This window comes from Amphibalanus amphitrite, unplaced genomic scaffold (genome assembly GCF_019059575.1).
Source record: "Amphibalanus amphitrite isolate SeventyFive unplaced genomic scaffold, NRLGWU_Aamphi_draft 000061F_arrow, whole genome shotgun sequence".
Classification (NCBI taxonomy): Eukaryota; Metazoa; Arthropoda; class Thecostraca; order Balanomorpha; family Balanidae; genus Amphibalanus; species Amphibalanus amphitrite.
Window position 1 is genome coordinate 787,016 of NW_024881557.1, and position 27,992 is coordinate 815,007.

The following is a 27,992-nucleotide window of genomic DNA, read 5'->3' on the forward strand; positions in this document are numbered from 1 at the left end:
GTCTCACGGTGATAAAGGGCGAAGATATATCCTAACGGGTAGGGTAACGCTGGGTAGAAATATGCCTTTTGAGTCTTGAATGTATTATATTTTTCCATGAAATTGAGCATAATCATCGGGCGACAAATCCTCCAGATTTTCCTCCAGAATCAAAAATCCTCCAAAAGCGAAATTTGTCCGCAAGTAGAGTTCAAAATCCTCCAGATTTGCGGAAATCCTCCAAATCTGGCAGCACTGATACTAACACGCCGCTTTTGACAATTGCGGCGTCGAGTGGCGCGCTGCTAGCGCTCTTTTTCGATCGCAGAGACCCTGCACGCGCGCGAGCACACTACGTCACGTCCGGGGGGCACAGGTATATCAGTCGGTGACACACCAGGGAAATAAGCTAAAATTAGAGCGCTCTATTTATTGCTTCCGCTACTTCACCGTCTCCCATAGGGTCCTGTGTTGAGCTGGTGTCGAAGCTCTAAAAATGACGCCGATTTTTGCACCCTTCTCACGAAAACCGCTCGGACCGCCTGGAAACTAATTGTTCCGCTCTAAAAATTTCATGATCGACGGGAAAATGAACGAGGAAAAGATTGGTCCTGAAATAATTTTGAACTCCCTGTAGAACTTATCGAAATATGGCTGCAAACTAGGAGCATGTCAAAATCGACAAAACAATACAAATAAACTTACCGGGATTTTTTTATTTTCCATGCAACTGTGTATAAAATCAGTCTCTTTTTCGGAAAGATCATCTTCTGTTTAATAAATAATTCCACAATTGCAATCGAGAAAAAAAAACATTTCTGCTGTGACAGCAGTTTTGGCATTGTGCCAGTTGTGTGGCGTGCGCGGTGCTGCGTGGTCGTTGGGACGGAGTTGTGAGTATTTTCGGTGTTTTAAATGGTTGATGGCCATTTGAACGAGCTTTATATTATTTCCTACCAAATTTTGCATCAAATTATTGCTTTGAAAGACCATTGAAACCCCTTATCTCTTCTTGAAACACGATCATATTCATCGTCGACGAAAATGGCGCGGAACTCCATGTGCGTTTCGATCGAAATAAATCGTAAATTAAATAATATTCGATGATAAGTATCATATTCTAGTGACACATTTTCATAACATAAGGCATAAACTTTGCAAGTAAGTCAACATTGGATAATTGGATGCTTATTTTGCTCACATATCCTGGTAGTAGTCAAATGGCTCAATTGTTAGATAAATGTAAATATATGTTTTGGCTTGATGTTTGCTGTGAAACCACCCAGCCACTTGCTGGTTGAGTGGTTTTTTGATAATTACCTGATAAGCATTTCTCCTTTTCCTTAAAAGAAACTAAAATTCTTTTCAAAGTAACCCATTTTTAGGAAAGGCGGGTTGCTCATTGACATTTCATGTTCTTGTTTTGTTATTGCTGGCAGTATTTTGATACAATAATGCAATATGAATTTTTTGCAATAATAAAACCTAAGACAAACTTAGCCAATGCGTCAATCAAACACCCAACAAAGATTGTCCTTGTGATGTGAAGTAGAATATTCTATGAGTGTTTTATAGAATATGCCAAATTTTAAATTAATTTATTATTTGATACTGATAGCCGAGCATGTGAATTATGCCTCAATATAATTTCATTTTCTGGTTTTGAAATAGCCGGCAGTATTTTACTTCAACAAATGTAATATACATGGAATACATGTTGTTAGGTTATGTTAAAAGTTTAATAACAGGCAACAGAAGGGGCTGTTTCAGCAGATAATGTTTGTACCTTATGCATTACCTTTCTTTTCTGCAGGACCATGCTTCCGCTGGGTGGTCGACATTTGCCTCCTGAAGAAGTTGAGCAACATGAAGACCACCAGATGAGGTGTCTGCAGTTCATGTGGAACTCTGCAGACTACAAGTGTTATGCCAACCACAACCAAAGTGATCATGGAGGCATGAACCTCATGACAACACTTCAGATTTGCAGTTGTACCAAAGTGTGATTCAAACCACCTGTGGCATCTCACTCAATGCGTGAACAGTGTGATCATTGTGCAGTGTTCAGCTGCAACTAAGACATTTATTAGTGACTTGTTTTGCAATTAGCCAGTAGTCACCAAAAGTATTTTTGGGCTGGCTGCTGTAATTTGTTGTGCACTGCGCAATAGTGGTAGTGTTTTATCACTTGTCAAGTTGTCAGTTGTGCATGTTGCATGTTTCTTTCCCCTCGGCCCTCATTATCAGTTAAGTGGTGAATTGGCATCACTCAGTCTCCCCAGATCTCCATTGACTGTCTGTCAACCACCTAACTTGAGATGGTATTTGCTAATAGTGTCAGAAAAGAAGTGCTTGTAGACATTTTTAGGAATATGAGCTCCGTTTCATGCGTGTTCCAGTGGTCATTTTGTCACATGTCCCATAGTGTAATAAATGGAAACTGTTGTTCCCTTTTGAAGGTACTCGCGGATGCAGAAAGCGTTGGGCCTAATTATTAAACGCACCCTCCTATCAGCGACGCACGAAATCGACAAATATCATCCTTTTTAGAACAGGAGGAAACGAAAACTTGTGAACATAGCTGTACCTACAACAGTGCATAAGGAATTGAAATTCTGGGAGTTTTTGAAATTCGGAGAAACTCAAGTTGTCGACAGGTATGCCCCTTCTACGTCAAAGATCGCCTAAAAAACAAACTCTACAAAAGAAGGCAGTATTCGTATGTTCGTTGCAAATGCAGCCGCCTAGCAACATGCATTGCGGTCCGATGGCGAATTACACTCGTGCTCAAAAACTATGCCGGCAACTGCCAATGCACTTACTAAGGTGAGGAGAGGAAGGGTTATGTCAAATGTCAACATCATAGAAATGGCTTCATCTATTGAGCTGTGCCTATCGTACATAATTCAACTAATCTATGCATTTCGTTTCTTGCAATCTACTCATGCTTTCACTCCAGCTTCAGAGTAATCATCCCATATTGTACGTCTTAAGATATTGATTTCTATGGCGGTTTGCAATTGCTAGCCACGTCTTATCTCAGTTTGGTGGCCCCGCATCGGTCCACTCGGCCGCTCTAAAATTGACTTACGGAGGAGGATGGTGGCTTTTATTTTAGCTTCTCCGCTGACTGCGGGGAGCGCCGTCGCCGAGGTAGGAGCAATAATTAGCTTATGTTTGGGACTTGTTTCTACGCTTAATTAACATTTTAATGTTATTTTAATTTATTCATGTTAATCTTTGACGCATTCTCTTTCTATTGGTACCATCCACCGGTCTGAGAAGTACTGCCTTGCTGCGTAAGGGCCGATAAAAGATCACGCTTTTAGGGGTATCTCTTCAACATGGGGCAGGAGCAATTAATAGAGCGCTCTAATTTTAGCTTATTTCCCTGGTATGTCACCAACTGATATGAAAAATCGCAGTGACGTAACACTTTTCTCGCTTCTCATTGGTCAATAGCCCGTTGCCGGGGTAACGTGCACGTATGTGAGCGCGGGCAAGAGTACTAGCCGGCCGCCGATCAGGGCTTTGAGCCCTGATCGGCGGCCGGCTAGATACAACACAAAATAACTGGCAGAAGCCTAAGGGAGGGATCATATTGGATCATATTGAGCCACCAACACACATAACCTTGGCCAAACCTTGGCCATTATAGAACTAAAGCGCCAAGGTATTTTTGCCAGAATGGCTTGTAAAAGAAAATTGAAAACAGAAAATCACAGCGATTTGTGCAGTAAAACATTTTTTGGTAACAAAAATATACAAATATTTAAAAAGGAATAATCCAATGGATGAAAAAGTTTAAAAAAATTAACTTAAAACCTGGTCTAATTGTTCAAAACTTTGATTAAAACTAGTCTACTTTCTGGGAAAATATCTGGTAGCTTTGAATAGCTGTAGCTGTATGAACTGGAGCTTATCCAACTGCGTATTATTTGTCACAAATGCGCGATAGTTGTAAAACAACAGCTTTTGATAACAGCCGGCACGTGTTTGGTAAGATAAGTTGATTAAATAGTAAAATTTAGCATATTTTGACGAGTTTCAGGTGCCAAGGATTGATTGAAATTAAGTATTTTATATCATGTGAGATTTTATGTTACTGCTATCGACTCTACTGGAAGATCCAACAAAGTTTTTCGCTTTTTTCGATCAGCGAGGGACGGATCAGGATCACAGTCACACTAAGGCTGTATTAAAGGAAATAGTTCACTTTTAACATGGGGTTTTGAGCTGGAATAGCAGTTTCGTAGCTTGAGCTGAGACTAGCGCAAATCAGGAGCTTTTACGGCTCAACGATCACCCTAGACGAAGATATTCCATTTCTCGTTCCGAAAAGAGTGCCTTGTAGAGGAATGCGTGCCTTGCACAGGAATGCAGCCACGTCATCGTCAGCCAATCAGCGTGCTGCTTACAGCCAATGCAGTATGCGTAGGTTTGAGCTACGCAATATGATTGGTCAATGCGTAATAAGCTTCCGCGTCATACATTATTTTACATAGAATATAGTTTGTCCTATATTAAAATATAGAAAATAATTGTTTTTACAAAAAGGTTTTATTTTAATTCATGATTATTTTGAGCATAAAAAATCATAAATCGATAGCAAAATACTGATTTCAGGAAAGTGGACTGTTTCACACCCATCTATCACCCCTGCCTTTTCCAAAAAAAGGTTTTACAATTAAAATGCCGGTCCTGTAGCTCAGTTGGTAGAGTGTTGGACTCCGCATGGTGAGAGCACACGTTCCCGGTTGTAACAGTCCGGTTTCGAAGCGCGACTCGCACTTGACATTTATGAGCCTCCTGACAGGTATGGTTGCGGTTGATGGCAGGCGGTAGCCAGTCAAAGTCAGTGAGCGGATGGGCCGTGTGCAGCTATGTGCGCACGATAAACTTTGGACTCTAAATTCTGCCATAGAACTGGAATTAAGCGATCAGAGGGTAGAGGGCAGGGTCACCCCAACAAGCTTTGCTTAGCGGTGGCTCTGTCCTTATGAATCCTCCCTATGAAAAGGTTCAGACTAAATTCATAAAAAATGAAATATTCAGGTTTACTTCATTGTGCCTCCCTAGTCCCTATGCAGTTTCAATTGAAGTTTTCACCATAAAAGCTGTACCTACCTAAGGTTAGAATAGCAAGGCACTGCAGAACTTGTTGTGAAGCTTAAGTAGTATATCATGGCTCTGCATCAGAGGCATGCTGTGTCATGAGCCAGTCGCCGATTAAGGAGCCGTATTTTCCTGTAATGCTGCTGTTTGCATATGTCACACTCATGAGTAAGCCTAAAGCTGTGCAGTCAAAAATGATGCACCCAGTCAATGATTCAGTTGGCCAGAGAGCCTCTGCCCTGCTCTCCTATTTCTCATTCATTCATTCTCATTCCTGTAAGGTTTGCTTATTATGCAATGAGAACAGTAAATATCAACGTTGGTTGCTGCGGGAGCTGGGAAAAGCAAATGCCCCTGAAATGCCCTTTGCCTCCTGAATCTGCCAGTGATCTGGTTGAAGGGGTCTTGATTTGTAACTTGTTAGCTGCTGGCTACTTGCAACAAGACCTTCAGGCTTCAACATGTGATGAAGAACTGCTTAAAATTTACAAATTTAAAGAGGGCATAACTTAGAAACTTATGAGACCAATGAAAGGCTCGCAGTCCTCTGTGAGTGTGGACACTGTGCTCTTTCATTACTCTTTCAATATCTAAATTGTATGCATGCAAATCCATCTTTATATGCTGGTTTGATCATAACACTCAGGTGTGGCCTATAAATGTTTCCCCCTCAAATTCTGAGTGCAGTTTTGACACCTTCTTGATCAGCTTGTTTTGTCAACATTGCTTACCATCATAAAGCTTGTTTTTTTTTTACAGGAAAGAAGCTACAACAAGGAGTAGATCTCTAGAGATGGCTAATTTGCCTACACCAGTTTTCATAGGTATGTGTCGTGGGGGTATGATTGACAAGTTGCTTGTTGCTTTAGGCATGTTAAAAAGATAGAGTAAGTATCTTATTTCCCATTATTGTCTTACATAAAAAACTGTTTGAAATAGTTGAATTATGAATATCTTATAGCTGTAGAATTGCAGATATTGTAATTTGCTGTCAAGAGCATTTGATGGCTTTATCACTGTTACTCATGCAGTGTAGGTACGGCTCTCGCGAGATTAAGCGGTAGGTTTTGCACTTTTACATTTCCGGTTATATCTCAGAAACTAATCGATCTACGATGAAGCCATTTTATACGATCATGTCCGGCTTGTTATCCAACAAGTCGTTCGCATCTTCAACACTTAAAAGCTTAAGACGACGAAGATATGGCCTGAAGTACACTAAATTTTCTAGGTGCAAAACCTACCACTAAAACCCGCGAGACCTGTACCTAAAGAAGTGACATCATGTTGGTATAGGAAAATGCCCAATAAGTCATTCACCTGATTGATTTTGTCTTTTTTAATTTACAATATTACCGTTGATGAAAGCTGAAAAATTGGTTGATTGATGATGAAATTGATGAAAGAAAACAGGAAATAATTCAAACTCCATAATCCTTGATCGAAGTCAATGATTTATCAATTGACTTCTTCTGACAGTGACGTGTTGAAATATGTTCAGGTGCACGTCAAAACGTTCACTTAACATGTCAGTGTCACGCTAACCGCCGCTGTTCCCGGCCCGTTCAGCGCGCGGGTCGCCGGGCCTGTACTTCGCCAAGGGGCCCAAATGCCAGCCGTTCTCGGGCACACCTGACGAGAACTTCTCGGACGTCCGCGGCCTAGAGTTCAGCAGCGACGGCTCCCGCATCGCGTGGGTCACCAGTCAGTGGTACGTACTCAGTGGTACGTAGTACGTACCGAGTCGCGGAGGGCTGCCCACGACCGCTCGGGCCCCGGGGAATACACGTTTACAGGGGATCAGTGCTCTCAGTCTGTGTGTCCTCAATCGATATCGTAGGTACAGGACAGACGTTATGGCATTGTTGGGCTTGTTTGGAAAAACGATTAATTTCAAAGTTGGGATCCGGATCGTCGGCGACCTTTGTGAAATTTTATCTCGATTTTTTGTCCGAGTGATGACAAAATTTGTTTGATGAATGAATCGCGTCTGTGTGTTATTTAAATGCCATTTTTTCGTGTTTGATCGATATTTTATCCTGGCACTATATTTATCGACATTCTTTTCTTTCTGGCGCCAGTAACAGACGGCTGTAAGTGTGATATGGTTGGTTCACCACGTCGTGATTTGAGGAGTGATGAAATGGTCCTTTTTCCTCTTCAGTGTGAAGGTGGCGGAGACGACCAACTGGGAGGTCATCATGGAGGCCAACATCGCCAAGGTGGGCGCCGTCAAGTTCTCCCCCACCGGAAAGTACCTCGGCATCTGGCATCCGTTCTTCGGTGAGCTCATTCAGCTTTGAAAAAAGTAACTTATCTATTTCTCGGCTATATTGACAATACCAATGCTGCTTTTCAACCCAGAAACGTTAATTAAATGACCGATGTCCGACCACGTATGATTTCAGTGTCAAAGGAGAATCCCCAAGGCGGGACGAACATGTACGTCTATGACGTAGACAAGAAAGAGTGCATCAAGTCGCTCATACATAAGAAGTATCAGTCGTGGTGAGTTCTCGTAGTAATATCTACGCGGAACAGTTGCAAACTTTGTTAACTTCCTGAAACCTTAGCCGGAACGTTCGCTCGTTTGTCGCCCCAAAGGCGTCTCACTGGTATTGGGTTATTTTAACTAGATGTTTTCAATAGTAAGATGAGCACCATGTTAATTCCATTATCGCACGGTTTTACGATCTTCATTGTTTCCTGGTTCGCACAGTCGCACTCGTCGGTTATCTCGATCATCTCCAGCAAACCGCACGCATATGTTGATATGTCCCACCGTCACCTACTGGTCTCTATCGTCTTGTCCCTCCTGTGCCAGTGTCAATACCACCTCGTCTACCCACCTACCCACACCACCCCTTTCCCGTGCGTCCTCCCTCAGGGAGATTCAGTGGAGTCCGGACGACGCCATTTGCGGACGGAGTGTGTCCAACGAGGTGCACTTCTTCGAGAACGGCCAGCTGGACTCTGTGGTGCACAAGCTGCGTCTGGAGGGACTCAGCGAGTACAGCCTGGCGCCGAGCAGCCGCAACCCGCACGTGGCCGCATTTATACCGTCCGTGGGCGTGAGTGGGGTGGGAGAGGGTTCGACTATAGTGAGGATAGGAGTGTTCTTCTTTCCTGAAGAAGGTAGAATGAGTTTCCTGTATCTTCTGGATAATCGGGAACGTATAACTTTGGTAGAAATTGCTTTTTCGGCAGAAATGCGACCCTGTCCAGTGTCCAGCCTGTTGTCCGATGTTTCTCTGTATATGACGCTTCATGCGACATGCACCGACTGCGGCAGGGCCGGCCGGCGGGAGCCCGGATGTTCAAGTACCCCAACTTCTCAGAGGATGCCGCTGTAGGACGCAAGAGCTTCTTCAACGTAAGTGTAACCGTATCACTTGACATAAAAGGGGTGTTCACTGCTCACTGCTTATATTTGCTGTGAGTCTGCAGTGCTGGCGTCGGATGCCGATTCGTTTAACTGACTTTGTATTGTCAGACCGATGTTCAACTAATATGTTTCCTTTTTGCAGCTAGCCTAACCGTTTTATAAGCTATTTTGATGTTAACCAATCGGCTGTATGTGTGAGTCAGTTCGTCAGGTCACCGCTGTGTTTCCGACCCTCCCTCTTGGTGACCTCCTCGCCCCGGTCCACTGACGCCATCCGACCCACGCAGGCCAACTCTGTGGAGATGAAGTGGAACAGCCGCGGCAACACGTGCCTCCTACTTACATCTACCGACGTGGACAAGACGGGCCAGTCGTACTACGGCGAGACGTCCATCTACTGTCTGGACACCAAGGGAGCCACGGCGCACCTCCAGCCCGGTGGGTGGTCCGTGTGTGTGTGGGGGGGGGGGGGGGGGGAGGAGGAGAAAGAGACGCTGTACGGTAGGGAATACGTAATGCCAGAAAGGGTGTTTTTGTGGAAAGAACAGGGAAATCCTCAGAGACGGAGAAAGTTTTGTGTTACTGGAAAGTGGTTATGTAATGCAAATTTATTTTGTAGTAGGATTACCTTCCGTGTGTCAAGGAGCAACTAATAAGGAGGTGTTAGGAGTGCGCGCTGGGCCTCGTGTGATCGAACACGGTCACCACCATAAAATCAACCTAGATATACAGTTCGTCAACCCGTGAGGTGGGTTCCCGCTTCCCAGTCCTATACATCCCCCAGCCCGCTGACCGTTGTTCGTCTCCCGTGTCCCAGGCGGCAAGAAGGGCCCGGTGTACGCGTTCGAGTGGAGTCCACTGGGCACGGAGTTCTGCCTCGTCTACGGCTTCATGCCGGCCAAGGCGACGCTCTACAACATGAAGGCGGACCCGGTGTTCGAGTTTGAGCCGGCGCACCGGAACGCCGTGTTCTACAACCCGCAGGGCAACCTGCTGGCGCTGGCCGGCTTCGGCAACCTGCGCGGAAAGATCGAGGTGTGGGACATGGAGGCGAGGAAACAGGTGGCGGCCGGCGACTGTCCGGACACGACCGAGCTGCGCTGGTGTCCCGACGGCCGCCACTTCACCGTGGCCACCTGCGCGCCGCGCCTCAGACAGGTGGGAGGGGGTGGCACGGGGGACGGGGGATGATGGGAGTCGGACTGACAAGATGTCAAGGGTTTACATTTAACGGTGTCTGCACCAGAGAGCGATGTCTGAAAATGTGTTCGGTCCAGTTATTTTGCAACAATTGAATACAACACACATTAAATTATTGACAGTTCTGAGGAGCTTATCACGGATTGATTGTTATTCTATTGTTCTCACAGTGAGATCTCTTGTCCCCGAGTGCCGCAAGGAGTATCCATTTCATGGGTAATAAACGATGACTGGCCACACGGTCTGACGCGGTGGATCCTCGCGTTTCAGGGGAACGGTTTCCGCGTGTGGCACTACACTCTGCAGATGATCTACGAGAAAAACATGGCTGAGAAGCACGAGCTGTACGAGACGTACTGGCAGCCGTTCCCGAGCGGCACCTTCCCCAAGCCGGTGGTGGGCTCGGAGAAGGTGAAGGGCACCAAGCCGTCCCAGCCGCCGCGTGAGTATTGAGGGACCGGTGGGGTACCAAGCCATACCAGGATCCGTTGATGATAGCAGAGGATAGGACAGCACCTGGAAAAGACAAATGTAAGATGTCTAACTCGGCAACGATAGTGATAAAGAAGTTTTAGTCAGCAGCTCGTTCCATCCTGTTTGTTTGCAGTAAACTTGTTGCCTGAGATGGCTGCACAATGAACTCATGCTATTCCCAATGAATATTCCAAGCAATCCAGGATGAGTGATTGAGCACAAAACCGGTATGTTGTTCGGTGGTAACGTCAAATCCTATCTCTCAAACTCTCTGTCGTGTGATCCTTCCACAGCGGCCAAGACGGCGTACGTGCCGCCCAACATGCGCGGCCTCAGCAAGACGGGCCAGCCGGAGAGGAAGAAGGTGCTACCGCCGGGGATGAGCGAGCCGGAGCCAGGTGAGAGCATAGATGGACTATTTTCCCTAACAAAAACCGTCTGGCTTGTGTTCATAACGGGTATACCGCTCTGTTTTCGGATGATAATGCTGTACCAACACGATCGTTGTGTAGAGATACCAGCCATTTATCCTGATGCGTGTTCCTAACAAGTAAGCTTGGGCTAACGAAATTCAATATGTCGATTACGTTTCCAGAGAAGAAAACCAAGTCAAAGAACAAGAAGAAGGGTGGCGGTGACGGCCCGGCCAAGCCGGAGTCGGCGCCGGCCGCCGAGGACGAGCCGTTCGTGCCGCCGTCGGCCGCCGAGCGGACGCCCGCCCCCGCCCCCGCCCAGAGCGGACAGGCCGCCGCCAACGTCGACAGGAAAAAGAAACGGGAAAACCTGAAAAAGGTACGTTCTCGATGATGCCGGATAAGGGCGACCCTATTTGGGTAAAAATAAGTGACTTGATTGACGCGATTTACATATGACTACCGAGAGCCACGGCAGCGCGGTGCTAGAACGTTACCTCTCGCAACATATCCCTTCCACCTTTTAAGTTGATCTAACCTGTAATTGTAGGAAATGGCATGCCTAATTCTTTTCCATGTCCAATGTTGGTAGACAGTGCGATGACCGTACCGTACGGCTGCGTCCACCCACAGAAGCTGAAGGACATCGCCAAGCTGAAATCCGACCAGGCGGCGGGCAAGGAGATGAATCAAGAGCAGCTGGACAAGATATCCCGCGAGGCAGACCTAACTCGTGAGCTGCAGGAGCTGACTGTATAGCGACGGCTCCCGCTAGGTCATCCGCGGGGGTCGCGCTGCTTCCCCACCCCTTGTTTGATAGGATTTTATGCCGCCGCGCTGGGGCGGCGGGCGGATACCGGCTGTGTGCACTGTGCATTACGTCCCGTGTTCCGACGTGTTTGTTGCGTTTTTGACGACCGATGAGGCGGGCCACTGTCGGGCCGGCGACGAATGAGGCCTACCTCACGCCTACTCTATACAACTTGGTAACAAAGCTGCCGTTTGCTTGGCGTGTTTTATTAGAATGAGAACAGGTACAAAACGCGACGGACCGGCGCCGGACTGAGCGCTGTCGAGTCGGCAGCTAAGAAGCTTCGGTATCGATGGACGGGAGATACCCGTGCGGTTTGGAGACGAAGACGGACACGGAAAGGCGAACGAGCTGAACATCTGAAACATTCAACACTCGCAACGCCGACACAGGCACGGATTACGACAGCGGCCCGTCCACCCCTCTCAAGAAACAATCATCAGTCCTTGCACGTCCTACCTCAATGCCACAGCACAAATAGTCCAGACGTGCGACGGACCACTCTCGATCCCCCGGCGCTCCCGTCCACCCCACGGCTCAGAGACCCGGATCGTTAGCGTTTGAGCAATCGGATAGAGATCGTTTTGTAAACCCGCGACGGGAGAGCGTATCACGGTCGGGGGGCGCACCGCCCGTTACGGAAGTCCAGGTCAGCTGAACTGCCGAGCGTCGGCCGACTGTTTGCACCAACATTGCATCACAACTCAGCGATTTCCACTGGCAGAGCTATGCAGCGCAGAGCGGTAAATCGTCAAACTACTGCACTTCGCCCCGCTTCAAAACTTGAAGCGCAATCACAAATCACTTCGCGTACACGACACGAAGTTGCTACGAGAAAATCGTGACCGCGCACGACTGATCATCAAAAGCGGTGTAAAAGTTCGTATACGAGTTAATTTGTCACACAGCGCTGAAAAGAATGGAGAAATGCATACACGGAAGAGTAAAACGTCACTACTGCCAGTCTCGTTCAAGTACAAATCCCCCACGAACGCACTAGCTACCAGACATCTCGTTCACATCAACTGACCACAAAACACGCAAACACTGGCCGAACTGATCAACACTCAGCCGACAGCCCTAAACGCAACACAACGCAACGCAACGCAACACTGAATGCAATTCGATCGGCCGGCCTGCCAGCCCGCGAGGCACCAAGGCCCAGTCAATGTCCACAACCGAGCACCAGCCTTCAGATCAGTCATTTCACTGAGCACGCCACATTCCGCACCAATGCCGAAAGGGGCATTCATTGCAATGTCGTAATCAGGGAAGCTCCACCATTATCACTGCGTCATTGTTTAGTCTTCGTTGTTCATCACGGGGAGGTAATTCGTCGCATCATCCGTCGGAGGCGCGGGATCGTCCTGAGCCCGATCTGCCATCTGACGGCGGCGAGACTAACTGGTACTGCGGAAAACCGCCGCTAGACGTGGCAGAGACCCGCAGTCGCAGAGCCTGTGTGGACAGAACAACATTTTAATGTCACGGCGAAAGACGTAAAACTAAAACTTAAACGTAGTCGATATACAGGTGAAACACAAGACAAGTCTCCACTCCAAACAAAATAACACTGATTCCCCCTTCTAGGCTACCCAGCGGTGTTACCTTTTCTAGGCTACCCAGCGGTGTTTAGCCTGTCATGTTCCCCACTTCCAGTGTCTCACACTCACCTCCACAGTACGGTGTTCGTTGGCAGACGTCTGCGGCCGGCTGGCAGACGTCTGCGGCCGGCTGACGGGCGGCTGCGGCCGACTAGCAGCTGGCTGCGGACGGCTGGCGGGCGGCGGGGCGGAGGTGGACACCGGCGGGCGGCTGACGGGGGCGGGCGGAGGCGGCTGCGGGGCGGGCCCGGGCCGGCCCGAGCTGACCCCACCGTGTGCCGGTGACGGCTGGGGAGCGGCCGGCGCCGGCGGAGGAGCGCTGGCTGGCCCGCTGCAGATGGAGACACTGCGTTAAAGGTGACAGAGGCCAGGGGAAGGGCGAACAAGGGGTAACACACCGCTGTGATGATCCGCTAGCCTGTGCTGATTTACTGCAAACGTTTGCGCTGAGTTGCATATATGTGCACGGGAAGACGAATGTCATAGCATTGTCAGTCTACATAACGTCATACATACTACCTTCAGCAAATATGGAAACTTCTCGAGCACCCAAGACCGTTTTTGTAACAAACAACACAGCACAAAAAGCAGCGATAAAAGGGACCACCAAACAGACAACGCCAAAAACACGTTTTCCCAATAGGAAATTATAGGCTAGGCATGCTGACTGCATAGTGCGAGTGGTTTCATTACAAATAATTATATGCAATCTTGGACGATTCGGTTTCCAATGGAAAGTGTGCACGACATTAGACTATCTCTCAATGTACACTGTGCAGGGTTTAAACAACAATTCCATATATTTTACGCAGTGTGGATTGACCTAATAGAAATAAGCAACCGACATGCAATGAAGATCTTAGGGCATTCTTCCATTCAAGCTGATAAGGACGTCCACACTAAATCAAACCAGAAACAGACCGATTTCGACACACAACAAACCGATACACAACACAACCATCCGAACATTCGCGGAAGCATCCCCGTCGAGACAACAATCAAAGCCTTCTGAGAAGGGACGAACTCCAAGCTGGAACATACTTTTGCATTACCGACTTACCTCCGACTTTGTACACAACTTGACAATCAGCAGCTAAGCCCGATACAGAAAAGCCAGAAAAATGGAAGACAAAATGTTAAAATTGACACTGTGGGAATACAGATAATACAAAATTTGGGTGGATTATAGATGAAATACTGACGATTCCGTCCAAGAATAACTAGAGAGACGATGAAGTCGATTTATCTATTCCAGCAACACAGGACGATTATGCCAAACTGGTTCAACAAAAAGTATGCAATGGATGACGAGGAGAAAATGTTGCACATTCGCCCCGCGTTCGCAGTCTCCGGGACGACGAAGATTCTACGCCGTCCGGCCAATCCCGCTCGATGTCGGCGGGGGCTGGGCCGCGGTTAACGAACGGGATTGGCCGGACGACGTAGAATCTTCGTCGTCCGGGAGACTGCGAACGCGGGGTGGATCTTAGTACATATTAAGTCAGTTGGAAGCGTAAATCATTTGATTATGTCAACAAACGAATAAAAGCCGTGCATTATATTTCAAAGCCAATTGCCTGATGATTGCATCAAAGACAGCGCGATGTTGGGAAAACGACAACTCCAAACGTCGTTCGGGAGCCGGCCAATTCACAGCAGCCGCGGCTGACCCACCTGCTTCGTCCGTTGGTCTGCGGCGGCGCTCGGGCGGGGGCGGGGGCAGGGGTGGCCGGCTGTCCTCCCTCGGTCAGCTGACCGTTCGCCAGTGGTGCCGGACGGGGCGGCGTGGACCGTAGCTGACCGACTGGTCCGCCGTTCAGCTCGATGTCTGTGAGTGGGGCGGTCACATTGTCAGAATGGGGCGGTATCTGCACTGAGCCGCCGGAGCGCACGGCCGGCGGTCCCTCCATCGAAATAACGGCAATAAATTTGAAGGGACGTCCGATAGTAAAAGAGAGGCGAACGTAACACCTTCCGACTTTAATGTAACGAAATAAAGAAAACGAGTAATACATATACGCCTCCTGTCAGCGCTGGCCCGAGCTAACGATTCAGAGAGCCAAGGGAAGCCTTAAATGACAACGTTTGCTGTCCACCGTGAGCTAAAACTAACCGGACAGTCAGTCCATAATGTCGGTCGGTACTGACGGCACTGGCACTATATTCTGCCACTAACAGCTTCCTGCCCTGTTACTACTTGTCTAGTATCCATCCCTGGGATCCACCGGGTGCACCACACTCGCCCGGGCACTCACCGGGTGAAGCATAGCACCTCAGCACTCAACGAGTGCGCCATACCCGTCCTGGAACTCACCGTTGGCGGCGGCCTGCTGCTGTCGCACGGCGGCGGCCCTGGCCGACACCACGCCGGGCGCGGCGCACTGCAGCGGTACCGAGAGACGGGCGTGTACCGCCAGCAGGTGGTCGCGACGCTGCGACACCACGCCCATGTGCTGCTCCAGCTGGGGACAGAGAGAGGCGAGTCAGGGATAGGTGAGCTAATGCTCGAAACAGAATATGGGCAGCAGGTATAAAAGTCGGCCACACATCAGCTTGGGTGAGCGTTGAGCTGGGCACATTACGAAACCAGACCATTTCCCGGCACATTATCGGGTCGCGTGATAAACAAGTGAACCTGTCCGCAGTTGTCCGAAAACACGATTCCCTCCAGAATACAGAATGACGACCACGCTTGCGCGGCGGTACAGTATTGTATAGGCCGCATGTTCGTTGTGTAGGTAAAAACAAACAAACCAAACCAAGAAATGGTCGCGCTCGGGTTCGAACCGAGGACCTTCTGCGTGTAAAGCAGATGTGATAACCACTACACAACGCGACCGACGGCTGCCGGGCCGCAGCAAACCAGTTAGATACCTGTTCGTTTTCCTGCCGCAGCTGATAGAGGCAGCTGAGCAGGGCCGCGATATCCATGTGTTGCGACTGTTCCATCAGGAAGTGGCTGCCCTGCTGCCACTGACGCTCCAGCAACTCCGTCAGAGAGCGGGGGAAGGGCGCGGCTGCGGTGTCCGGCCGCCACTGGGAAAACAGAGAGGACCGAGTGATCAGAAGGTGGAAACATGAGGCAACTGAAACAAAGAGACACGGGGCGAGACATGGATGGCGATTGCAGACTGGCCTTGATGTTCGATGGTGTCAATCTTCATTCAACTCTAATACAGAACTGCATGAGTAAAACTCACCCCAAATACCTTCACTGTTCACATTACCTACAGACTGCAGACACACACACGTCATCAACCAATTGCTCCCCCGATACCCCATCCTATCCCATTACCCACCTGTCCTGGCGTTGCTGCCATCCTCCCTGTCGGCTCCAGGTAGTCGGCCTGCTCGGCCATCTCCGCCGCCAGCGAGTCGCCCAGCGGAGCGGCCGGGTTCAGGTGGTTACCGATCATGTGCGGCGCCGTCAGGCCGCTCGGGGCCACCGCCGCAGCGCCGCTGACGAAGACAAACGGGGGTACGTTATACACGCGGCTGTACTGTCATGTAACACAAGTTATGCACGGTTTGATTGGCAGCTGGCCCATAGCGGCCAGTCATGTGGGGAAAAATGAATTAAGGATAAACAAAGGTGTCACAACATAACATATCTTCAACGGAAATGCGAAAAATTTGACAACCTTCTATATCATCCTCAATCACACTGTTATCAAGCCGTTCACCACACCCGGTCCAAAGCCAACAGCACCTCCTTTCCACCTCAATCTCGAACAAACGGCTTCCCAGTCCACTGGTCCCAACTCCGCTCCTCCATCTCACCCACCATATTTCCGTCCCGACCCGTCCACCTGCCTCCTCCTCCCGTCCCTCCCAGTCGGTCTCACCCGCGCGCCGTGGCCGAGCCGGCCGGCTGGGCGGCGTCCGTCCCCACCGCTCCGTTCCAAGTACCGTCCGCGCCGGGCTCCGGGGACCCGGCGCCGGCCGCGCCTTTCCGGGGTCGGCCGGTCGCCTTCCGTTTGCGGGCGTCGCCGTCAGCCGGCACGGCGGGCCGCTTCAGTGACGCCGAGTCCACATCGGCGGCCTGCTGTGGATGGAAAGGACTGGTCAGGGTGATATGGGATAGCAAAGGTCGGCTGAGGACGAAACGAACAGCTTAGAGTCCCTCTGAGACTTGTCGGAATCACATCGCATTGAAATACGTATATCGATCTAGCCTGATACCGGTCATCGACGGCCTGCCCGGAGATGCACCCTGTGCTACAGTCAGTTTCATTCCATGTCCCCACGGGCCAGACTTGTATCAGCAGCGAGCAGCACCAGCTGACCAAACACTAAACCCGAGCGGCGAGCACCTGAACTGGCCTTCACCCGCGTCCCGCACCTACACCTGAGTTACCTGGGCGGCTGGCAGCGCCGTGCTGGTGGCCACCGGCAGAGAAGCCACCTGACCGGCGGCGCCACCGGCGGCCGGCAGCAGCGCCACCGGCGGCGGCTGCTCCACACCAGTCTCCTGCTTGATACCGGACCCGTCCTGACGGAGGTGGGTAGGGTAGCGAGGTTAGGGGAGGACTGCCCAACTCGGAGGGAGCACAGTCAGTGGAAACATCAAGAATTGCAGATTTACAAAATAAACGTAAAGAGAGGTGGTGGAGAAAAGAGCAAGACAGAAAACCAGAAAGCCAGCACTAGCAGCACGCTTTGGGAGAAAATGTCACTAATCTGGGAATTTTTATTTAGTGTTGGCAGAGTGCAGCATCAATACGATTATTATCACACTGCATTAGTCAATATCTAGCGCATCAATGACCGCCGAAAGTTTATCACAGCCCCGTCCCATAAAGCCGTCTCCGTCCATCACGTACCCTGTTGTCGGCCGACACAGAGTCCGGCGCGCCGTCCTGTCCGCCGAGGGCACGTGCCGGTGTCACCTCCCCTCCTCCGGCCAGTGAGGAGTGCACAGCCGCGGCTCCATCCATCCCCAGCTGTCCCACGGGCTCCAGCTTCACCACAGCCTGCGGGAACGGGGCCGCGCCCGGTCCGCCGACCGCCGGCGCCGCGCCCACCTCCGGCGGAGAGGCGGCCGCGGCGCGCGGCGAGCGCGACTGTTTGGGCTTCTTGTGCCGTCGCTCGGCGCGCGGTCCGTCACCGCCCGGCGGCGGCGGCTGCTTCTCCGGAGAGGTATCCGGCGTGGCCGGGTCGTGACTAGCCTTGAACGCCGGGATCGGCTTCAGGTTGTGGCCCCGCTTCTGACGGGGGAGTTGGAACGGAGACACAGGACGGGATAATCACATCAACATAACTCTTCGAGTACATAAGTGCTTAAATGCAACGTAAAACGAAAAGAATCGATCACACTGTCCAAAGAATCATCAGTTAGATTGCACCCACTTACGAACACCACTGATAACTGATAGATATATGATACCGATCCGTATTTCTACAGATAAAAAATCACCAGCGCCTACCACCCACCGCTACTTCTATCAGTTTCGTGAGTATCTCTCCATCCCTTTCCACACACACATCACTCCACTGACCAGCTTGGCGTAGTGGTGCGGACAGTAGCCGCAGTAGGTGACGTTCATGCTCTGCACCTGCTCCTCACAGAGCAGGCCCTGGCTCTGCGCGCACGTCACGTGAAAGTTTTGTCTGCAGCCGGGCTTGTTGCAGCTCATGGTGGCGCCGGTGGTGGCGCGGCTGGTGCGGCCGGCCACCTCACACAGACAGCACGGCTGGGCGGGGGACAGATGGCGTCAGACAGCGGCCACCTCACACAGACAGCACGGCTGGACGGGGGACAGACGGCGTCAGACAGCGGCCACCTCACACAGACAGCACGGCTGGACGGGGGATATACGGCGTCAGACAGCGGCCACCTCACACAGACAGCACGGCTGGGCGGGGGATATACGGCGTCAGACAGCGGCCACCTCACACAGACAGCACGGCTGGGCGGGGGACAGACGGCGTCAGACAGCGGCCACCTCACACAGACAGCACGGCTGGGCGGGGGACAGACGGCGTCAGACAGCGGCCACCTCACACAGACAGCACGGCTGGACGGGGGACAGACGGCGTTAGACAGCGGCCACCTCACACAGACAGCACGGCTGGACGGGGGACAGACGGCGTTAGACAGCGGCCACCTCACACAGACAGCACGGCTGGACGGGGGACAGACGGCGTCAGACAGCGGCCACCTCACACAGACAGCACGGCTGGGCGGGGGACAGACGGCGTCAGACAGCGGCCACCTCACACAGACAGCACGGCTGGGCGGGGACAGCACGGCTGGGCGGGGGACAGACGGCGTCAGACAGCGGCCACCTCACACAGACAGCACGGCTGAACGGGGGATTTACGGCGTCAGACAGCGGCCACCTCACACAGACAGCACGGCTGGACGGGGGGGATTTACGGCGTCAGACAGCGGCCACCTCACACAGACAGCACGGCTGAACGGGGGATTTACGGCGTCAGACAGCGGCCACCTCACACAGACAGCACGGCTGGACGGGGGGGATTTACGGCGTCAGACAGCGGCCACCTCACACAGACAGCACGGCTGGACGGGGGACAGACGGCGTTAGACAGCGGCCACCTCACACAAACAGCACGGCTGGGCGGGGGACAGATGGCGTCAGACAGCGGCCACCTCACACAGACAGCACGGCTGGGCGGGGGACAGATGGCGTCAGACGGCGGCCACCTCACACAGACAGCACGGCTGGGCGGGGGACAGATGGCGTCAGACAGCGGCCACCTCACACAGACAGCACGGCTGGGCGGGGGAACACAGTGTCAGACAGCCGGGCCACCTCACACAGACAGCACGGCTGAACGGGGGATACACGGCGTCAGACACACCGGACGCACGGTGTCAGACGGCGGCCATCAGCCTAAGCATGGCAATACGTCTACCACAACGACACTCACACGAGCGTATCGAAAAAGGCGAATTACGACGCATACCGAACCTAGTATGACATTAGAGCCGAGTGTTCAACTATTTAACATAAATCAATCCACAACCCTAGCATTCGCATCAATCAAATGTGACGAGAATAGCCTTATCAAGCATCAGAGTACACCACATTAGCTGTAACATCCGCACCGTACCTTTCCGAATCTGTCAGGCGGCAGGTGGGACAGCAGCACCGGCTCCATGGTCGCCACATCTCCGAAGCGCACCTCGGGGATGTAGAGTGCGCAGACGACGTGCGCCCAGCCGCCCGAGTCGGTCTGTTTCAGCGCGCCACCCTTCCCGGGACACAGCTCGCACCGCTGCCGGACGCCGGCCGTCAGAGGCGCGAGGCGAGGGGATGGAGACGGGGAGGGGGTGGTGGGCTACAACAGAGCCAGATCGAAAATATGTAGGTTGATTAATGATCAATGATCATGCTTGATTTAACAAAGGCAGACAGCAGACTGCATTTAAAAGTGCACCAAAAGGAAAGGAATGCACCCAAACAACTGATGGCAAAAAGCATTCACTTGGATGGCATTATTTCAGGTCTAGTCTAACACCTTTATCAGGTCTGGGTAATATTTTTTTTTTTGTTATCTATGGGTAAGTAAACTGATGTTTTCTAACAACTTTCAACAGAATTTACCAAACCCAAACTTGATGCCATTACAGGACATAATGTCCTGTAATGACATATATGCCCTGTAGAGTCCTGTGAATAGAGTACCTACCTAGTACCTATAGGTACTAGGTAGGACGTACTCTCTTTCTTGGTTTTAAGCAGTATACTATTCATTTTTTAGCTAAGAGGTGTGGAAAAGAAAAACCAAAACAGCTGAAATACACTACATTGTCACTAAAGCAGTCAAAAGATGGAAGGAGAAGGAAGCATCAATGCTACTTATTTGTCAAGCATTGAGATAAATCAATAGTAGGTACAGGTGTGTCAGCAGCATATCTCTGTTCATAGCCTCATACAGAACATGTGTGTACTCATGTACTGTGTAGGAATCATAATCTACCTGAAAGGTTGAGGGCAGCTTGAGTTGTAAAGCTGCTGTCTATTCATATGAGATATCACTAGCATTTTGTTTAGAGTGTGACAGCACTAAAATAATTAGTTACCCGAGTCAAAAGACTTACTGTAATTGCTGAGCGATCTTGTGATTCACATTTTCTGCAGAACCAAGGTCCAACTGGCACAGAGACAATTCCATAGCAGGCTAGAACAGACACCAGAAGAACACAATATCAGTGTATTTGATGCATTTAATAACTTAATTATGACATACGTAATGCAGTAACAGTTGTACTTACTAATATTTTATTTTACTCTTTATATACATCCATTTTCTTGCAAATAAATAAAAGTTTAGTTGTTTACCCCAGTGCTAACAAAAAAGCAATACCATGACTGCACCACCGATAAACAAGAATTAAAAAGGGGCGATAGAAAAAAGGTGACCCCTGCAACGTCACATTCTTCCGCATTCTGTAATTAAGGCCTCGGTACCATTGCCAGCTGCAGCATAAGCCTAACAGATCATGTAAATGGTCTGATTGATTTAATAAACCTACCTTGATGCACAGCTACATCACACCCATCACCATCACAGTACACCAAAGGGTTTTCATCCCATCCGCTCTCATCGGAGCAGACACAGCATCCTCCAACCATTTCTTTCATGTCACCCCAGATTCGTCTAGTTAGCTTTCGGACTTAGAAAATTAACATGTGGATGATGAAATAATCTGACACCAAGATGCGGACAGGGCGAGCAAATAAACGTAACACAACCAACACTATCCCCCCTTCAAATTCAATTCTTTTTTTTTTTTTTTTTTTTAGTGGCCACAACTTTCGTTTTTAGCCTCGCGAGGAGGTAGGCAAGCCGGGCCCATGAAGTGAGCCCGGTGGCCACTTTGTGCAGACAAAATGGGGAAACCCACACATATGCAACTTGGAGTAGCAAGGGGAGGAATTACAAGCGCCTCTTCACATTGGCCTAATAAAGGGGCGGGGAGGTTTACGTTCCATATGTGTGGGGAAAACCCCATTATTTACGTTACGACGTTTTTCCTACCTTCAATCTCACCTTTTGCGGGTGAAGGTTCGCAGAAATGTGCTTCTCCCATAGGCTGGGGCTGAAGCCAGATGAATGTGAGTGGCTACGCTAAGTTACATAGCCGGACCCGGACCACAAACAATGGCGCACACGGTTGGCAGACAAGTTGGGTCAGAGCCGCGTGTGGTGATCTGATAGCGTTAGCCGAGTGCCTAGTCACGGACTGAGCGCCCTCTCGTACGCGAATAGAGGGTCAGCCAGGATTACGATGCAAGCTCAAGAGCTCAAGGTCCGGCCGAACTTCCAGACCCGATGCAGCAAGCATCTGCAAGCGTATGGAGTAGGGGGTCCAGGACTTGACACTTTCCCAGTTCAGGAGCCCCCACCGATTGGTGAAGGGTGTTGAGCACGCCCTCTAGGTCCAGCCGCACTTCCAGACCCGGAGGAGCCCCTACCGTATTGCACGTGTGTGGGACTAGCACTCGAACTACGTGTTGGGTAGGCGGTCCGGGCCTGGTCGCTCCTCCAGGACCGGTACCGCACACCCTGTTGTGCAGTGTGAGGGGCCATTTGGTCTAGCCGTTGTTGCAGACCTGACCGTCGATATCAGTCGGTTTATATCTTGTTAGAAAAAGGCGAATTGATGACAAAGTCCAGCACGAGGTCAGTGAGTGCTGGATCTTCGTCACCAAGTAGGGTGCGTAGGTCGTTTGCAAGACCGTGCGAGCGTAGATAGGCGTTCAGATGGCGACGGCCCTGGCTTAAAGCTGTGCAGCTAATCAGGATGTGTTCCACAGAGAGTCGTACATTGCACGTGGCGCATATTGGAGGTCCAGAGCGCTCAAACAAGTGGCTATGTGTCAACCGGGTGTGACCGCACCTGAGCCGACCTAATAGGATCTCCTTTTTCCTATTCCGTTGGTAGGATGAATGCCATTCACGTAATTTCGGTTTGATAGAGTACATATGATTTGCATGACTTTGCTCCCATTGCTTCTGAAGGAATTGAGAGAAACGGCTTTTCGTAATGTGAAGTACATCCCCAAGGGCTACTGGATAGTCCTCTGCGGTGGGGAGCATTGTTGCTTGTTTTGCCAATGAGTCAGCCAATTCATTACCAGCAATACCAGAGTGACCAGGGATCCACAGCAGGGTAACACATTGATTGGTTTGGAGAGAATGCAGCAGTTTACAAACTCTGTACACGCCGGGATGCGAAATATCATAGTCTCGTTGAAGAGCTTGTAGAGTAGATTTTGAGTCCGTACAAATGGTCGCCTGTGGGACCTCATTTTCCCTAATATGGCATAGGACTCTTTCAATGGCATACACTTCCGCAGAAAAAACTGTGAAGGAATCTGGCAGGCGGGCGGTGAACCTAAACGATGGGCCAACTGCCGCAGCTCCTACCCGGCCATTGAGGGCAGACCCGTCTGTAAAGAAAAATGAGTCATCCTGGTAATCGTTTCTGTATTCATGGAAACACATCTGGATATCGGTTTTGGATAAATTAGATTTAGTGGATGAGATTAAGAATGATATGGATGGAACGTTATAAACCCAGAAGGGGTATGGAGGGGGTCTCTTGGCTATATTTAGCGAAGGTATATTAAACATACCTCTCGCACAGCATATAGCCTGGGGAATAGAGGAAGTCCTATGTAGAGGCATCCGCATGGGAAATGTTCTGTGTGTCTCCATTGCTAGTAGTGCTGGATGGTTAGGAATGCTTTTGACCTTAAAATAATAGCGCAAAAGCAAAAAGGCTCTACGATCTGCTAGAGAGGGTAGATTGGTGTCAGCACGTAGGGCGAGAACAGGGGATGTTCGAAAACCACCCGTGATTATCCTCATGCAGGTACTTTGGATTGTTTCCAAACGCCTGCATAAAGTGGACGAGACATTGCTAAGAAGAAACCCGTTATATTCTAGTGTTGACCTAATCAAGCCGACATAGAGCATTTGGAGAGTCTTCCGATCTGCTCCCCACGTATATCCAGAAATGCACTTCAGAACGTTGAGTCGTTTCATGCATCTGGTGCGAATGTCGTCCACATGTGGTTGCATTGTTAGCCGAGAGTCAAGGGTAATCCCAAGAAACTTGTGGGTCCTTTGATAGGGGATCGGCACATTGTTTATTCGGGGAGAATTTGTAAGCGATGGAACCGGGCCACGTTTAAAGATCATCATGATTGATTTGGGTGCTGAAAGGAAAAAGCCCCATGTTAAACACCAATTGGCGCAATGATCAATAGCTTTTTGAACGACTGAAAAGGAAATCTCACAATTTACATTCGAGCACCAAATGGCAAGGTCATCTGCAAATAGGGAGTGACGAATCGAAATCAGGGAACGAGGGAGGGTAAGAAATATATCATTTATAGACATGAGGAACAGTGTCGGAGAAAGAACACTTCCTTGGGGGACTCCATGCGCAAGAACGTGAGGGTTTGAGAGGGAATGTTGGCACCGGACGGTGAAGGAACGAGGTTGCATAAAATTGCAAAGGAACTTTGCAAGATGGCCACGAATGCCGAGGGCATGCAGCTTATATATAACTGTGGATCTGTGAACCTTATTGAAGGCCGAACTGAGATCAAGAAACACAGCAACCGTTGTACGACGTAATTCCCAGTTAGCTCGTACGTCTGAGATTAACCGACTAACATTGTCTGCGGTACTGTGCTGTCCTCTAAATCCACTCTGGAAGGGATCAATAAGCTCATTCGTTTCTAAGTAGAAACGCAGTCTGACATTAACCATCCTTTCAATGATTTTGCAGGCGCAGTTCGTTAGTGAAATTGGTCGGTAAGAGTCTACACAATGTCTATTCTTTCCTGGCTTCAATATAGGAATAATTATGCTTTGAAGCCAAGTTGGCGGAAAGGTATGGTTTAACCAGAGCTTATTTATAGCGCAGAGGAAGGTTGTAAGGTTCATCTCATTTAGATTGAGAAAGAAAGAGTAGGGTAGTCCATCAGGACCCACAGAGGTTTTGTCATCTGATTTGTCCAGCGCTATCTTAAGTTCCTTTAAAGTGAAAAGCTCATTGTAAGTCTCATTATTGTCCGATTGAAAATCGATGCCGTTCGTTAAATTAGTCAGAGTTTGATGGGTAAATGGATCATATATATCTGTTGATGAAATGTTCGCAAAATGTTGGGCAAATGCCTGGACAACATCATCACATTCAGAGATTCGTGTTCCGTTTATTTCTAGCTGAGGGAAAGATCGTAGCGTATTTCGATGTGATGAAAAAGTCCTGACTTGTCCCCAAACCTCTCCCAATGGGGTAGTTCGGTTACATTTAGCAGCAAACGCTCTCCACGCCTCCTGCTTCTCTTGTTTTAAGATTTCAGAGCAGGCCTTACGTGCTTGTGAGTATAGGTCTGCGTGGTAAGAACAGACACATCTTTGGAAGTTGCGCAGAGCTCTACGCCGTAGGGCCTTTGCCCTCTGGCATTTCCAGTTCCACCAAGGGACATTCCCTGGTTGGCCAGTTTTCTGGGTAATTGTTACCGTCTTAATAGTTTCTAAAGCTGCCGAATGGATGATTTGTAAGAATTCATTCATGTCCAAGTCTTCGTTATAGCCGGACAGGCGCGTAACAGCCGCATTAAAAGCTGTCCAGTCTGCGTGTTTAGTGCACCATTTTTTTGTTGGCGTGGGAGGCAGTGTTGGAGTCTCACTGGTAAGAATCACATGAATAGGGAAATGATCAGAAAATAATGGATCCGTTGTCACTGACCATTGGAACTTTGGCGCAATTCGTGGGGATGCAATGGACAGATCTATCGCAGATGTCGTGCGATAGCTAAAGCTCATGAAAGTGGGAGAACCATCATTCATACATATCAGTGAATGTTTGTTTAGCAATGCTTCCACCTGTGAACCTCTTGACGACAATCGCTGACTACCCCATAGAGGGCTGTGAGCGTTCAAATCTCCTAATATCAAACTGTTGTTCGGCATTTGAGCAAGGAGATTATCGATCTTGGAAGCAGTAACTAATGGAGAGTTTGGTGGGAGGTATAAGGACATAATGAGTATTTCACAATGGAATAGCGTTACATGTACTGCTACTGCATTTAGGGTTGTTGTAAGTTTAACTTCGTGATGGAGAATAGAGTTAGAAACGTATAAAGCGACACCTCCTTGGCGATGCAACGACATCACATTATTTTGGTACAATGAATATCCTGGAACCGAAAAGTTGTACACGTCATTGTCTCGAAAGTGGGTCTCCTGAATGGCGGCGAGTAGAGGTGCCGATTTTCTTAGGTGTTGTTTAAATTCTGACAGGTGAGATATGAGTCCGCCTGTGTTCCATTGTAAAATAAACATTTTGTCTTTTACCTAGTTCGTGTAGTCAGGGACGAATGAACGTTTCAAAGGTGTTCGATATCCAACGTTTTTTGTCCCACTTGGGGAGGACTGGCTGCGCAGGTTGTAGTTGCGTCTTACGGTGGGAGGAGTGGCGGGAGAAAACTCTATCTCACTCATTGAGGCAGAAGACGCAGGGAAGGTACCACAGATGGTATCCTCCTCGTCACTGGTATTGCAGGTCGACGAGTCATCATCTGAGTCTAAGATGGTCGAGCCAGACTGTACCTGCGTCTCAGAGTCCGGTAGACTGCTGTCCGCTGTCCGTAGGTGCGTGAGTTGGCTGTGCTCGGGGGTGGCCAGCCACTTTTTGCTGGCGTTAGCGACTGACGGCGAGGCCGTTGTGAGGGGCTCGGTACCCTTTTGGGACGCAAATGTCTCGGGAACCGTACTGCTTTGCTGGGAGTCTGCCTCTGAACCTTGTTGTTGCTTTGGGATTAGAGTCACAGGCCAGTCGTCATCACTGTCTTCCGCCTCGCGAGGGGTGGAGGTTGAGGTAAGTTCCTCGTGGGGAGAGGGTGTCGGTGCTGCAACAGACCGGCGACTTTCACGGCCGCTCTCTCTCCGTGACTCCCCGCTGGCTGGGGGAGGGGTCACTGACCTATCTCCAGCCCCCACATCAGGTCTGCGTGGTGGAGGGCCCTCTGTAGTCGGTCGGGATCGTAACTGAGGGGAAGCCGTCGACAGATCGTTTCCCGTCCCTTGTTTTCTCTGTTGGGTGGATGCGCTTGCCGGAGTCCTGGTAGGGTGAGTCACCTGGGACTTGTCTCGCGAGTGGGCGGTTGAAACCTGGTTGGACTCTGCTGGGGTCTGCCTGGAGCCGTTCCAGTGAGTTTTCTCGACCCCAACCCCACCCCGATGTCGTGGGTCCTCCGACCTGGGAGCAGGGGGAGGGGGAGGGCCCGTGAGCACTGGCCATTGGTCTCCTCCATCTGTGTAGCCTAAGGTAGCCTGAGTCCTGGCACGTAGCTCCTCCACTTTACTGTTCCACACAGGGCACTCCTTGTCTGTTACTGCATGCGGACCTTGGCAGGCTGCGCAGTGCGGGGGAGCCATACAACCCTGGGATTCGTGCTCCTTAGAGCATCGTTTGCATCTCGGAGCACGGGCCCTGCATGTTTTTTGTCCATGACCATACCTGAGGCACCGGTGGCATCTGCGAGGTAGCGAAAAACACGGGCGGACCTCGTAGCGAATGTACGCCGCATAGAAGTGAGCGGGGAGGGTCGTGTTGCAAAACCGAAGTTTCAGAAGAGGGTTTGGGCGGGTTGTTTTGGATGGGAGCCGAGTGACACTGGACACTCCCTGACTCTCACTTTCCTGGAGGATAGTGTTGACTGACTCATCCCTGAGCTCAGGTGCGTAAACCATACCCTCTACTTGGTTCAGTCTGTCGGCTGGCTGAACTTTGATTGGTAGTCCATCAAAGCAGGTCCATCCCATGAGCTGTTCAGTCTGGCCAAGGTGCTCAGTTTTTATGAGTAGAGCCCCACTCCGGATAGCAGAGACCTCGATGGTAGTCACCGAGGAACCGAGCAGTGCCCTTAGGTGGTCCCTGATCTTATATGGGCTAACATGCCGGAAACTTTTGGGGTTTGGTCCCTCAAAACGGGCTAGAAGGAAGGCAGCCCCTC

General features: G+C 50.0%; 2 protein-coding genes and 1 non-coding gene across 7 annotated transcripts; 1 reads left to right on the forward strand and 2 right to left on the reverse strand.

Annotated features, from left to right (window-relative positions):
• The first annotated feature begins 251 nt into the window (after nt 1-251).
• Nucleotides 252-11,560, forward strand: LOC122378535 (eukaryotic translation initiation factor 2A-like). 3 transcript variants are annotated; one of them, XM_043359700.1, is made up of 13 exons: nt 252-355; nt 5,854-5,918; nt 6,664-6,805; nt 7,259-7,377; nt 7,503-7,602; nt 7,982-8,165; nt 8,387-8,467; nt 8,767-8,917; nt 9,297-9,637; nt 9,950-10,121; nt 10,447-10,551; nt 10,749-10,945; nt 11,200-11,560. In XM_043359700.1, the coding sequence occupies exons 2-13, from the start codon at nt 5,888-5,890 to the stop codon at nt 11,323-11,325; spliced, it is 1,749 nt and encodes a 582-aa protein (XP_043215635.1). In that variant the 5' UTR covers nt 252-355; nt 5,854-5,887; the 3' UTR covers nt 11,326-11,560. The 3 variants fall into 3 exon arrangements, with proteins under 3 accessions (XP_043215635.1, XP_043215634.1, XP_043215636.1); XM_043359699.1 differs by lacking the exon at nt 252-355 and adding an exon at nt 3,879-3,978; XM_043359701.1 differs by lacking the exon at nt 252-355 and adding an exon at nt 3,964-4,068.
• Nucleotides 11,561-12,251: 691 nt separating this feature from the next.
• On the reverse strand, nt 12,252-22,410 carry LOC122378534 (protein AF-10-like). 3 transcript variants are annotated; one of them, XM_043359698.1, is made up of 13 exons: nt 22,006-22,410; nt 21,053-21,132; nt 20,062-20,226; nt 18,480-18,674; nt 17,805-18,188; nt 17,339-17,473; nt 16,827-17,026; nt 16,281-16,440; nt 15,856-16,017; nt 15,296-15,443; nt 14,656-14,809; nt 13,051-13,312; nt 12,252-12,835 (listed from the first exon to the last, which is right to left on the reverse strand). In XM_043359698.1, the coding sequence occupies exons 1-13, from the start codon at nt 22,043-22,045 to the stop codon at nt 12,719-12,721; spliced, it is 2,202 nt and encodes a 733-aa protein (XP_043215633.1). In that variant the 5' UTR covers nt 22,046-22,410; the 3' UTR covers nt 12,252-12,718. The 3 variants fall into 3 exon arrangements, with proteins under 3 accessions (XP_043215633.1, XP_043215632.1, XP_043215631.1); XM_043359697.1 differs by lacking the exon at nt 22,006-22,410 and adding an exon at nt 21,488-21,972 and having other exon boundaries at nt 17,805-18,185; XM_043359696.1 differs by lacking the exon at nt 22,006-22,410 and adding an exon at nt 21,488-21,972.
• Nucleotides 15,748-15,820, reverse strand: Trnav-uac. The gene has a single exon. It is a non-coding gene; the product is annotated as a tRNA-Val (tRNA).
• Nucleotides 22,411-27,992: the final 5,582 nt, after the last annotated feature.

Bases quoted from the DNA above. Each gene is read 5' to 3' on its own strand.
- LOC122378534 (XM_043359696.1), bottom strand. From the start codon at position 21,596: ATGAAAGAAATGGTTGGAGGATGCTGTGTCTGCTCCGATGAGAGCGGA. The intron at 17,474-17,804 runs GTACGTGATGGA...CACCTCCGTCAG, and splicing joins CTGTGTCGGCCGACAACAGG to GACGGGTCCGGTATCAAGCA. The intron at 16,018-16,280 runs GTGGGTAATGGG...CTGTTTTCCCAG, and splicing joins TGGCAGCAACGCCAGGACAG to TGGCGGCCGGACACCGCAGC.
- LOC122378535 (XM_043359701.1), top strand. The intron at 8,166-8,386 runs GTGAGTGGGGTG...CGACTGCGGCAG, and splicing joins CATTTATACCGTCCGTGGGC to GGCCGGCCGGCGGGAGCCCG. The intron at 10,946-11,199 runs GTACGTTCTCGA...GTCCACCCACAG, and splicing joins AACGGGAAAACCTGAAAAAG to AAGCTGAAGGACATCGCCAA.